Genomic DNA, 14065 nt, shown 5'->3' on the forward strand with positions numbered 1-14065 from the left:
CCATTTTAGAAGGTCCTCACCTTGGATAATTAGGCACTTCTAGTTTGGTAAGTGATTTATAAATACCTTGTTAGCTAGTAAATCTAATTTTTTAGATTTTTATTATTTATTGCAGCTTAAGGTTGTTTATCATGTGAAAGATTCAGGGTCCTCTAGAAGATGAAAATCTATTCAAAATCAAGAAGTTTGGTAAGGTGATTTGTCAATCTGGTCTGTGTCCAAAGCCTCTGAAGATCTTGTTAAGTCATAAGGAAGAGGGGTTCCGCCTCAGCCGTACTGACTTCACAGCTGCAGTGTCTGCAAAGCTGCCTTCTTTAGCTTTCTTGGTCATTCTAGTGCACACACAAGTTTGAGAACAACTCCTTTAGAAAGTTGTTGAATCAAGAGACTTTACAATTGGGATTGCTGAGCCAGCTGCATGCAGGCAGCAGTACTGTATGGCTTTTCAATCAGTCATGTTTGGCAGGCATCCGTTTGCTGCTCTGAAAAGCAAGATTTTCTACCAGCCCTGTTTGCATTTGCCGAGTGAAAGGACGACAGGAACTAACTTACTGCTATGATCCTTTCACATTGCAGACAAGCGCCTTTCCATAACCACGCTGGGCTCCTTTTGCCCCAAACAAAAAGCTCTTGCCAGCTATTCATTTTAGAAAAATATTTATTTTAAAGGAGACAAAATGTTGTTGGTGCTCAGGTCCTTTGATGCTCGCATTGTATACAGCAGGGTGAGAGAACGATGCAGTGTGATAAAACTTTCCAAGGCCTGTAATTCTCTCAGGGTGGCCAAAGAAAACACAGAGTGTGCTCCAAGTATGTGGGAGAACAAAGGGAAGGTCTCTCCTGATTGGTCTTCTTTTTGTAAAACCAGATGAAGAAAAGATTGCTAAAGACTTGGCCGCGGTCTCCTGCTAAGTGGTCAACTGATGCCTCTTTTTCAGTTCCTGGCTTTCAGCTGGAAAGTTTAGTGCTGTCAACTTTTGGGAAAATGAAAAATACAATCCAGTTTGGAATCACCCCTAGAAAATAGAGTGGCCTGCTGTAAGGGCAGCTACGTAGGTTGTACTTGTTACAACCTGCAGGCATAGGCCTGGTACGGGGCAGGCGTTTCATACTGTCTGTCAAATGAACACATTGTTATATCATTATTCCTTATATGGTTGAAAGTTCTAAGGATTTTACACCTGGCAGGAAAGGATTACCTGTTTTACAATTTTCAGTAGAGATTTTTACTTAAACGAAACAGTAACTATTTGGAATAACACTTGGCAGCTTGAAATAGTTTTCCAGCAGCGTTAGGTTTTTCCTAAAGGGTTTTCTTCCATTCTTTTCTGTTTGATTTAGGTTTTTGGGCCCAGCCAGAAGTGGCATGGCCCTTATGGAAGTTAACCTACTCAGTGGTTTTACGGTGCCTTCAGACGCAATTCCTCTGAGCGAGACAGTGAAGAAAGTAGAGCATGACCATGGAAAACTCAACCTATATTTAGATTCCGTAAGTAGTAAAAGCTGCATGTAGGTATCTGCTGACAAAGCTACCGTTTGTGTTCAAAGTCTCCTTTACTTCACGTAGGTTTTCTTTGTTTCAGCTTTTTGTTTCCCTAACTTACTTTAACATGGTAACCATGTATTCGGTCCTATTAAAAAGACATCACTAAAACATTAATTTAAAGAGAATAGCTATTAATGATGAACATGATGAAAGTCTTGATAACTAAATCATTATTTAATGCCAGATGTGCAATATATAGAAACTGCCATATTAAAATTTCAAAAATTCAGTCCAGATCTCAATTTGAGAACCCCTTTGCCTCAGGGAATTGCTAAACATATTTGTTTAAATGCTGCTGATGAAAGCTTTAATTGTTTTAAAATGCTTTCATGATGCTTTTAATAAATCCCAAAGGGGTTTAATAATTGAAGTTAGGTGTTTAAATCATAGAAGAATATTCTCAGAGGTTTGGTCTTTATACATAATTACTATATAACTTTCATACATACTTCCTGTTGCTGTATGAAAATTACTCATCCAAGAATAAGGTGCATAAGATATGTGAGAATACTGTAAGTGAAGGATTCAAGACTCTACCTGTTATGTCTCAGAACTGCTGTTGTGTAACTTTATTCTTTTCTTCTGGCATCTACATGAAATTCATAGGTTGAATTGAAATTGAGTTTTAGGTGCTCCTAGCATTTCATGTTACATGGGCGGGAGAATATGTATGCTTCTTATTCCAGTTTTGTCACTTTAGCAATACATCTACTTTTAAAAAGCTAGTTCCTGAATGTTCTCATTGTTTTAAGACTTCAAAAAGCACTCTGGTTACACACCTCTTAAAATAATTCAGTCTCTAGGTTGTTTTTGCTCTTCAGGAATTTTCGTATATTAAATACTGCTTGAAAGCCACAGGTCTGATTTGGAACTTGAAAAAAAATTTAAAGTTTTTATTTAATTAATGTGATTGGTTTTGGAGTTTGGCCTACACCTGTGATGTTCTTGTTCTTGTTAATGGTTATCTTAATTTGCATGTTCATTATGTTTTTGACAGATTTATTTGATTTTTCATTTACTGCTAGTTGATACATAATGGAATGTTTGAAGGAATTTATCAATTTCAATTTCCTTAACTAGTATTGTTTGCCAAGTTGGCATAAACTGCCCCGCTTGGAGGCAAGGAAACTGGCCTTCTGTACCCCATATCAGTCAGTTATGGTTGTGGGGTACACCCTCATCCTGGGGCTCCTTAACTTACTGGGGGAAGTGGCTCCTGTGAGCTAAGGGTAATTCTCTGGAGAAGGGGGCTGCTGTGAGCCATTGGCAAGCGTACTTCCTGAGACGGCATTGGGGTGAGGCACCTGGGCCCAGGAGCACACATCCTTGAGCCTGCTGCTTACTTGCCCACTCAGTATCTGACCCTTTCAGGAAAATGAAGTACGAACAAGGCCTATCCTGTAGGGATAGTTTTATGAATTAAATGAGATAATTTATTTAAAGTGCTTATCACAGTACTGGGCACATACTAGAAGTGTTCTCTAAAGGTTAGGTTCCATATCTGTTTCCCAAAGTAAAAAAAAAGGAATGTCTTTTACTTTATCGTGAACACATAGTCTGCCACCCTTTAAAAGTCTTTTGTATTTTTCAAGGTAAATGAAACCCAGTTTTGTGTTGATATTCCTGCTGTGAGAAACTTTAAAGTTTCAAATACGCAAGATGCTTCAGTGTCCATAGTGGATTACTATGAACCAAGTAAGTGTGTTCTGGAGTTCCTATTATTTTTGGAGTTATGCCAGGCCTTCATTCATTCATCTATTCATTTATTCATTCATTAAAAGTGGCCACCTACTGGATTGGTTTTGTGTTGGCAGGTGTAGTTGGGGGCAGTGTAGGAGATGGGGGAGCAGCAAGTGAGCTTCCATTTAAATGAAGACAATTGATAATGTACAAAGGTCACATGATAGCATTTAGCATAAAATATTAAAAAGTGATGCTTTTGCTCATAATATTTTAGGTTTTTAACTCACAATTATAAAGTTTACAAAGAAAAATTGATAGAGTCCAGTTATGTTTAGTTTTCAAGGTTTTGCTCCAGGGCTCTGAACCCACTGCGTCTGGTTCCTGTTTTAAAATGGGAATTCTTTAGGAGAGAACATAACAGCATTTGCAGTGGAAAGCCTCAGCTGGGTTTAGTGTTTCTTCATTAAGAGGGTCTGTTGTTTTGTTAAAATTTATATATTATAAGAGATTTTTTATTTTTAATAAGAGATTTTTTATTTTTAGCGTATGTATCAGGAAAAAACATAGTTTGTTTGGAAAATAACTTGAGCTTCTTTGATTTTACTAGTGTTTGTTACTTTACAAAATGTTAAAAATTTAGGATGCAAAAGTAGAGCTCTGGTTTGGACGTCACCTAAGCTAATTAAGATGAATCTACAATCAGTCACAGAGCGACTTTTTGTGGGTGTGTGATCTCAGGGCTGATGCTTCTACTTGTAATCAGACTTATTCTGAATCAACACTCCTGGTGGCTCAGAATCATCAGAATGCATGGGAATCATGAACACTGTTATGTGTTAAGTAGTTGTAGACAATTACACTTTAAATAAAATGAACTTGTTGACGTTGTTAGTAGTTTTTGATAGAATATACATTTAAGACTAAGGTATAGCACCAGTTTTCTCTCCTTCTACATCAACAAGTCAATTTCTCTCCTCTTTTGTCTCCTGTTGGAACTGGGGGAGAGAATTCACCCAGATTCTTGTGGGACATTTTGGGGAAACACTGATGTACTTTTTTTCTGGTGGGAGGATGGGATATGCTGTGGAGGCTCAAGGACAGTGCCTAGTTATCCAACTTTGTTATTTTACTTCGTTGCAAAATTCTCCAGTTAATGTTTCTTAGGTATGTGGAGAACATCTCAAATATTTAAGAAACATAAAAGATTCAGTCTAACTGGTGCAAAACAACTTATTTATGAGGGTCACATTTTAAAATGAACATTTAGGGACGATTAATCAAAACCTACCAACCCATTTTTAAAAATCCTAAAGTTAGAAAACATTAAAAAATTGGCGAAAAATCATGAAGAAATTTGAATATAGAGTATTTTCAAAATTGTAAGAAAGTCATTTATGTTTTCCAGCAAGTTTATTACAGTGTTTAAGTGCTTCATATAGATTTTTCATGTTAGCTTCTACTATAAAATTTACCAAAGTTGAATAGTTTTTAGAGACTGTGTGCTCAGTGTTTTAAAGTATTGACACCATGCATTGCATAGACAGGGTTTTCTTCATATTTTTGTATTTTTAAATAAAGCCCATGGCAAATATCTCTTTTCTTTTTTTAAAATTCATTTGGTTTCCAATTACAGCTGGCATACAATATAAATATCTTTTCAGTAGTTCTAATGATCAGAACTTTACATGAATGCATAGAAAATGTCACCCTAAAATAAACTCTCGAGGAGGTGAAACAGTCCTTAGTTTAAAATCTTTCCTGTTCCATAAGAGATTCACGTGGTGCTTGCTGTTGCACATGCAGCTGCACTCTATTTTCTCTCTTTTAATGCTGGCCAACTGCTAGTGGTAGATAGATTGGACTAAAAGCATTGTTTCTCTCTTGGATTTGGTTAGCAGTTTGGGCCCCTCTGGAGCATTTCAGTTGTTTCTTGTAAAGAAAAATAAAATTATATGAAGAATGGAAAACTCAGGAAAGTGTATTGAAATGCTTTTAAGTTTTGGCGAGGTAAATGTTTCTAAACAAGGGAGACGTGTAAACTGATGCCTCTTTGAACAGGGAGACAAGCGGTGAGAAGTTACAACTCCAAAGCGAAGCTGTCCTCTTGTGACCTCTGTGGAGACGTCCACGGCTGCGGTCATTGCGAGAATGGAGCTTCAGCCTCCCTTCCTCACTCTTCAGTAATTTTCGTTTTCTGTTTCATGCTTCTGTTCTCTTTGCAACATTGGCTGTGATTTACTTTTTGAGGACTCCATGTAACACATTTCCAGAAGTCACAAGTGTTTATCTTGTTTTCATAATCCACTATTGCTTTTGACTATTTTGAAAAACAATTTTTTTTTCCTTTTTTGGAGTTTTGGGGGGATGGTGTACAACATGTCCTAGTATGTATAGCTGTATAGATTTCTTCACTCAACTTCTGTGTGGAACAAAATTCAGAATTATTGCAGTTGTATGTCTTTATTTTTCCCCCCTTAGAATATTTTAGGATTTTTGTGGGACATTTTTTCTCCAGAATAAATGTGTTATTTTAGATCTGTTATTCTTTTCATTTTCTAGAAGAAATGAGCCGAGGTTCTTAAGCACTGTTAAACATCAGTGTTTCCTTTGGTATTGAAAACCTACAAATAAAAGGCCCAAGTGAGAGGCAATAGCATTTATTTGGGATCAAAAAGAATAGCTGTTTGGGAAGCACTGACTCAGGCAGAAGCCTAAATGGTTAGTGTTCATATTAGGAGACAAAAACAAGGGGTATTTATGAGAAAGGGAGGGGGAACAATGACATCAATAGAAGGAAGACATTTCTATTGATGCAGATAAGCTAACATAATGATGTTAATTCTAAGCAGTGTTTTTAATTTTCAGTTCTGTAGCCATCAGTCTGGTAGTCATAATATCTGCCTTCTTGTTATCCTTTCAGTCAGTTCTTTCGGACTCAGTGTTGCTTTAGGCCCAGTCCAAAGGTTATTTTGCCCTGACAACATTCCCAAGATTTGAAGCATAAGATGTGCAAGGTAGTTCCTCTGGGATGGCAGCTCTGACTCCATTATAAAGTGGCTCCGTTCATATTATATTGTAGTATTAAAGATGGATTTCCTGGGAGCTGGGAGAAAACAACCAGCGCGAGGAGCTTTTTCACTTGCCTTCCCACATCCACCTTAACTCTACTCTCCACCCCACCCCATCCTTAGTGGTCTCAGTATATCCTTTGTAATTGGTTATTACATCCTTCTTTTTAGAATGTAGGTGGTGATTTTTTTTTTTTTTTTTTTTAAGCAAAATGGTGTTTTTCCACTACAAATGTAATCACATACCCCAACCTTTACTCTTCTTTACTCTGTTTGTCTTCTGGAGAGAAGAATGAGAGAGAGACGTGCTTTGCTGGCTGGTTCAGAGGTTGAGGAGTGCACGGAAAACTGCCCGAAGGGGTCCTGGGCGCGCAGCTCCCCCTTTTACTTTTCTAGCCCCACACACTGCCTCTGTTTCAGGGGGGAGGGTTGGAGAGCATTGCAATGTGTGCCTTACGTGATTTAGATGAGAAGATCCTAGACCAGGAGGCACAGTTTTGTTAGTAACGGGGGACAATAAGCCAGGGGGACAGCAAAATCTTATAGAAGACACAGCAGACAGACCTCTCTGTGGTCTGGAAAAGAAGCTGAGGTTTGATGGGGACAGAAAGCCTTGAACATGACTGCTGACATGAAGTATTGTAGAGTATTGTCCAGGGTCCTGGAGAGGCTCTTCGAGGCTCAGGTGTCTGAGTGTCAGACTGCCAGCTGTCCGGTGACATCTCATGCTTGCTGTGAGTCTTTAAGAAGTTTCCTGAATTTTGAGCACCTGGATCATTGGTTACCTTGTATTCTGAAGAATAATATTCATTTACCTGAGTAAAAATTTTAAAGAAAAATTTCTTTCTCTTTCCTCCTTTCTTCTTCCCTTTTTCTTTCTTCCCTTCCCTTTGTCCTTACTACTTTCCCTTCTAAATATATCAAAATGTATTAGATATATCAAAAAAGAATTAAAGATCTTTTACCAAATATAAGAAATGGTTTAATTCTGCTCTTTGACTCCATGGCATATCTCTCAAATGGACATGGGAAAAATAATTGCCATGGGCTCCAAAGAGTGCATTGCAATATTTTCAACTGTTTAAAAATAAATCTATTAAAAATGAAGTATGCAAATATATCTTTTAAAGGGAATTTTAAAAAGAATTTTATTTTTAGTGAATTTTAAGAAATTGTAGTGGAGTGGATATTCATGTATTGCATATGGATATTTTGGATATCAAGGCAGAAATTACCAGCACTTAGCATTCCTCTATGTAATAAAAAGATCCTCATGGAGTACTCTCTGGAGAGAGAGCAGCTAAATATCAAACAAATACTTTTCCTGTATTTTTTTTCAAGTGGGGAAAAGTTTTTAATTCTGTTACACCTTTGAGACACTCTGATATAAAATAGGTACTTGTTATGTTTGGGCCTTCCCATATGGTGTTTTTGGCTTTTATATACCCCAGGACTTCTTATAAGATGCAAGTGTCTTATAATGAAGCTGGTGGGGCGGGGGGCGCTGGGGGCTGGCAAAGATACTACCCTCCTCTGCCCTGCCTGGGGGACCTTCTGCTCAGCCTCAATACCTTATATTCTTCAGCAAATAATTTATACTGAACTGCTAGTGTACTGCACTAGGACACCGTGGAATGGACAGACTATTGGAAGACAGCTTATATCGTTTTTAGACTATAGTTCCTCATTTAAAAACTGGAATTTGAATACTTTATTGTGAAGTAGTACTTCAGATTAAAAAATCATTTTATAAGTCATCTCTGTTTATTATAAATTTATAAAAAGGAAGAGGAAGAAGAGGAGGAGGAGGAGGAGAAAAACAGGTCAGTGAGCTCTGCCTCGTGGTGCGTGGGGCTGTAGCAAGTGAGGCCTCGTCCTCTTCTCCTTCATATTTCTCTTAGAGAACTTGCTCTGCTACAAGTAATGGGTTTGGATGAAGAATGATTAAAAAGCCACAGACATAAGGAGAAAAGGAGGACATGTAGTAGTAATAATAGCATAGACTTTTCCTCACGTGTTAGGAGTAATAGTATTAAAAACTCATTTTACCTTTAAGTTTGCTTATGCTGAAACTCTTCCATTTAGAATGCCGTCAGTTTTATTTACTGATAGGAAGTAATTTAAAGCCTCCCGGCCCCCCCTCTTTTCCATTGACTGGGAACCTCATTAAGACACCAGCATACGTCCCTTCCAGTTTTGACTGGTTCTAGAGACTGAACGCTGGGAATCACTAGTAGCCAAACAATTCAAGGATAGAACAACAGTTTTATATTTGGTTTTACCATCTTACTGCCTTCAGTTATAATTCTAAAAAAGAAATTAAAACTCATTAAAATATTCCAGGTCAATAAAATGTTTCCTTCTAGTATATTCTATTATACTTTATGTTTTTCCAAATGTTCTAGTGATAATATCTTTAGTATTTTGGTTATATTATAATCTGAGGACATTGTGCTGGTATAAAAATTCAGATTTATCTTTGATAGCTTCAATAAAATATGCTTTATTCTGGTCCTTCTACCCTTTATGTTTTAGATTTTTAGTAGGAAGCAGTTGATGTGGTAGAGTCCATTTCTTTTGCACACAGGAAGCTTTATAAAATTTTACTCATAAATCCCCTATTTTGAGATGCTATTTACATCTATTACCTCACTGTTTGTTACTTCCATATGCAATACCATATCCTACAGGTGGAAATGTTCAGACCCATAGATAGCATAATTCTCCCTGCTTCCGTTCTTTTGAGCCTGGGTTTAGTTATTTTTTTAAAAAGTTATATTTAGTCCTAATTTCTGTTTATGTTAAATATAGTTATAAATATTCTGGCACTATAGTACCAGTTATCTTTATTTTGATATAATTCAAGTATTTCATTCAACATTTCTGGCTGTCCTATGACATTTTAAAAAAATTGGAGCTGATTTTTCATTGTCATTTTTAAAAGAAGCCATTTTATTAACCTGTTGGCATATAATGTGGAGTTATTTATAACGGACTTTTTTATAATTTGCTTTATTGAAGTTTAATACTGATTTCTGTAAAAATATGTTGTAAATACCTCCTTGACAAGGTTTTTGAACATAAGGACAGCACATATTTTCAGTTTACCAAGTGGCTGCCATGAGACCAGGTACCATTATATGTTCTCGCGTGCATCCTTGTCTTGCACATTGTAAACCTGATGCACTTAGTAAGTGGACTCACTCTTGGATCAGCCTCGGAACCTTTCATACTCTCAATAGAGGCTTATGTTAAACAGAAGAGTATACTCATTTTCCTTTGTTTTCAAATTCCAGTAAAGTATAGCACTTTTAAGCACTTAAAATGTTTCTATCATCGGTTCAAATGATATTCATGTTAATAGTAAATATCTTAAGTTACATTGGGAGTAATTTGAGGTACAATTATTTTTATCATTACTTTGAAGAGAGGACTGTTATCCTATTTTGGGAAACTATGCAGTAAATATACATTTTAAATTAAGTATATAACAGTGGGAGTAGGCTTGTGTCAAAATTGTTTCTAGCCAATGAGTTGTATTTTCATGTGCCTCATCAAAAGACAGTGCCACATTGTGTCATTCCATAAAATGTTGTCATTTTCATTTCAGTTATTGTAACACAGGAAAATAGATGTTCCTAGATGATTTGTGAGTTTCTCACTTATTTAAGAGCATAATATTTAAGAATAAATTCCATCTTGTCATGAAGCCACGGTTTACCACTCTTCTGCCAGTGTATTTAACCAATGGAAGAGGATAGTTCCATGTTCCATTTGTAGTTCTCTAAGATTTATCTCTGATAGCATCAATAAAATATGGCTCTATTCGGGTCCTTCAACACTTTATGTTTTAGATTTTTAATAGGATGCAGTTGATTTGGTAGAGTTCATTTCTTTTGTACACAGGAAGCTTCATAAAATTTTATTCATAAATCCCCTATTTTGAGAAGCTGTTTGCATATGAGAGGGATACTGATGAAATGAAACATTATTTTCCCAGAAACTAAAGCTATATATATTGATCAAGGTAATTCTGAAAGTGTAAATTTTAAATGTTAGAATGTTATATTATTGTTAATTGTACTGTATTATGTGTTCAATAGGAATCATGGATTATCAATAAAAATTAAAATTCACATCTATTTATTATCAGTGTTCATTTATTTTAGCTTAAATCACATCTATGACACATCTCCATTACTTAAACCTATTTATTTAGAATTTTTACAAGAGTTTATTTGAGCCAAACTGACGACATGTGCCAGGGAGGAAGATATCAAATGCTCCTACCTAAACCTATGTAATTGTGAGAAATGGGGTGTCTGAGGGTAGGTTAGGGTAGGTATTATTGTGTGACAAGAATTTGACATGAATGAGGTAAAAGAAACTTAATCACAAACGTTTTCAGTTCCTTCCTCACTCTTTGCTTTTGGTTTTGGAGTGGGGTCTGTGGAGAGGTAAGTGATATATAATTGAAAAATGTGAGGTGAAGATTCACTTATTTAACTTGTGGAAATTACATAGAAATAAAGAATGCACAGTTTGTGTACACAGTAAAATGGAGGCATGGATTATTGCATCTAAAGTGTAATAACTTGATTTCTGTGAATTTTCTGGGTTTATGTAAATGCTGAAGATAACATAATGGTTCTTAATTAGAGATTATTTTGACCCCAGCTGACATTTGGCAATATCTAGACATAATTTTTGTTATCACAACTGGAAGTGGATTCTCCTGGCATCTAGTGGGTATAGGCCAAGGATGCTGCTAAACATCCTACAATGCACAGCCCCACAACAAAGAGTTATCTGACCTAAGATATCAATAGTGCTAAGGTTGAGAAACTTTTTAGCTAAGTGATGCTGGGCTCTTCTAGATCCCTATGAGGTGTGATCAAACAATATGGTGAATGTTTAAATAAAAAAAAATTATTACAGTAAAAGACACATTGCCATTAATTCCCCTCAAAATGCCACCCACCCCCCTTTACTTCGAACACACTTATCCCATCATTCTTGCCACTTTCTGAAGCAGGTTCTTGCCACTTTCTGAAGCAGTTCTGGAAGTCCTCCTTTAATAAGTGTCTTTCGTTGTGCTGTTGTGGGTGCCTCGATGTCCTGACTCATTTTGACCTTCGGGAAGAACCAGAAGTCACATGGTACCAGACGTGGTAAATAAGGTGGGTGATGACACACTGTAATGTTTTTGTTTGACAGAAATTGCCGTATGCCAGAAGCAATGTGTGATACTGAGTATTGTCATGATGGAGGATGATTTATGGCACACTTTAAAACATACCTTCTTTCAACCATAGCTCAAACCCAACTGACTGCACCAAACAAGTTGAAACTTGTCACACACTCTTATTAAGGTTCCATGTACTGCTTACCGTATTGAAGATCCTTGCCTTTTTGTTGGATGGCAGTTGGCAGCAGCATTCACCATATTTTGTGATCACAAAGGAAAGGCTCTGTGTCACACATCACTTTTGGTACAGCAATTTCTGTCAATTAAAAACATTAGGGTGTGTCCTCATCCACCTATTCACCAGATCTGGCAACATGCAACTTCTGGCTCTTCTCCAAAGTCAAAATGACCATGAAAGGTAAACGTTTTGAATTGATTCAGGACATCGCGGCAGCCACAACAGCACAACTAAAGACACTTATGAAAGAGGATTTCCAGAACTGCTTCAGAAAGTGGCAAGAACGATGGGATAAGTGTGTTGGAAGAGAGGGGGAGTATTTTAAGGGGGATTAATGGCAACATGTCTTTTACTGTAATAAATTTTTAAAATTTAAATATTCATCATATTTTTTGATCACATCTCATTTTGTCAATTAATGCCATCCTTACACAACAAGTGTCATTAGAATCACTGGACAGGTATTAACAACTAAGTCTATACCTCAACTCTAGGAATCTTAGGTTGGAGACTGGGAAAAGATGTAATTACGTATTGAAAATGTCTATAATGGTAGTTTCCAAGCTTGGTTGATCATCAGCCTCCCCTAAATAGCTTGGTTTAACAAAAAAACTTTGGTTTTACTTCTAGAAATCCTAATTCAGCAAGTGTAGCAGCTCTAAATCTGAGTTGTTACGCTTCCCGGTGCTTCTGGTGAGCACATCAGTCTGGGAACCACTGGAATATGTAATGGCTTTCATGCAATTGTGGATCTTCTCCCCTTGAGTGTGGGTGTGACCTATGACTTGCTTCCTAGCCAGTAGAATAAAGCAAAGGTGACAGGATGTACATAAGATCATAGCACATCTCTTGCTGGAGTCTTGTCTGTCTTTCCTGGCTTTGAAGATGTGAGCTGCCGTGTTATGGCTGTTACGTTGGGAAGCCCATGTGGCAAGGAACTGAGAGTCGCTTTTAGGAGCTGAGGGCAGCTGCCAACGGACTGCCAGCCAGAAAATGAAGCTCCTGTCGCTGTAAGGAACTGAATTCTGCCCACAAAAGTGGATCCTTCTCCAGTTGAGCCTCAGTAGAGGCTGCAGGCCCAGCTGATGCCTTGATTGTAGCCACATGAGACCTAAACAGAAAACTCCATCAAATACCCAGACTCTTGACCCACAGAAATTCGAGATAATAAACGTGTGTTGTTTTAAATGACTACATTTGTTACACAGCAAGAGAAAACTGATACACAAGTTTAAAAACTAATTTCTGTTAAGTTCAGCTAACTTATTCCTAACAGGTACACCTGGCGTTGCCATCTTTTCTGCAGCTGAGCAGCCTGTAAACACTTGCGTGTTAGCCTGGTGCCCAGCACTCCCTCCGTGGACACTGCCACTTCTGTCACAGTACCAAGGTGGAGCGATGTTCTCTGGAGTCCTCGTTGCTCCTAAGCCACGCTGGTTCCCACATTGAAGTAGGGAGGTTTTCTCTCCCTGACTCCGTGCTGTGTATCTATATCTTGTGCCTCAGTGCTCACAGTGTTTTCAATGAAACTTTTCTTTCCATTTCTGCTTATAGGCAGTCTCTGTCCCTTTGTCTATCTGTCTCTCCACCTCTCTGTTTCTCTCTCTGGCTCAGACTTCAGTCCAGGAGGCTGGGCTGCCTGCCGTGGGGGAGAGATACTATACTGTCTTCTCAATGTACCTTTTTTTTCTGACATACACAGTCCATCTTCCTCTCTCTTTCATCTTCAACTCTCCAAAGTCCTCAAGCAAATTTGACTCCTGGTCGCCCTCCCTGCCAGTTCGCCAGACACATATGTATATAGATACCATGGTTGGTTAAGAGTGTGGGCTTTGTTGCCAGGCAGGCCTTGGCTTGAATCTTGGCTCTGCCTCTTGTCAGAGGAGGGAACCTCTTCCCCTCTGGTGTAGGTGAGGTGGAATTTTCCCTAAATGTTCTTAGGTTCTCTCTTTCCCTTAACTCACTCCAGCCAGAAGGAAACAGGCCTTTTCCGAATTGTCAGGAGGGATGAACAGGCAACAGTAGACTCATCTCTTCTCCATCTTGGGTCCCACGCCGACATCTTTCTCAGTTCCCTTGTGCTGCCTAGATCTTCCTGGGCCCCGGGCTGCCGAGGGTGGGGGAGGAAGTTGGCCAGAAATGGGTTTCAGTGGGCAGCTCCGCTGGCTTCTCATACCACGTCATATCCTCCAACTTGGTCTTTATGAGGAAGAGAGTGAATATTTTGGTTCCTTCATCTGTTGATGTTTGTACACCAGATGAGGTTGAACGATGCTATTTATTGCCTTCCCTCAGAGACCCCGGCACCTCTACCAAGAATGTGATCTTGGGCAGGTTTTGCA

The 14065-nt window shown here is 38.0% G+C and overlaps 1 protein-coding gene across 3 annotated transcripts in view; it reads left to right on the forward strand.

The window, feature by feature from the left end:
• Window positions 1-5762, forward strand: part of CD109 (CD109 molecule) — a 207649-nt gene extending 201887 nt beyond the window's left edge. For 2 of the 3 annotated variants that reach the window (XM_019749315.2, XM_074333202.1), the window contains 3 exons: window positions 1342-1489; window positions 3139-3241; window positions 5288-5762. In XM_019749315.2, coding sequence (XP_019604874.2) covers window positions 1342-1489; window positions 3139-3241; window positions 5288-5463 — 427 coding nt within the window. In that variant the 3' untranslated portion in view covers window positions 5464-5762. The remainder of the gene's footprint in view (window positions 1-1341; window positions 1490-3138; window positions 3242-5287) is intronic. The other variant, XM_019749317.2, reaches the window with a different exon arrangement.
• Window positions 5763-14065: the final 8303 nt, after the last annotated feature.

The sequence above is a fragment of the Rhinolophus sinicus genome, linkage group LG05 (assembly GCF_036562045.2).
Source record: "Rhinolophus sinicus isolate RSC01 linkage group LG05, ASM3656204v1, whole genome shotgun sequence".
NCBI lineage: Eukaryota > Metazoa > Chordata > Mammalia > Chiroptera > Rhinolophidae > Rhinolophus > Rhinolophus sinicus.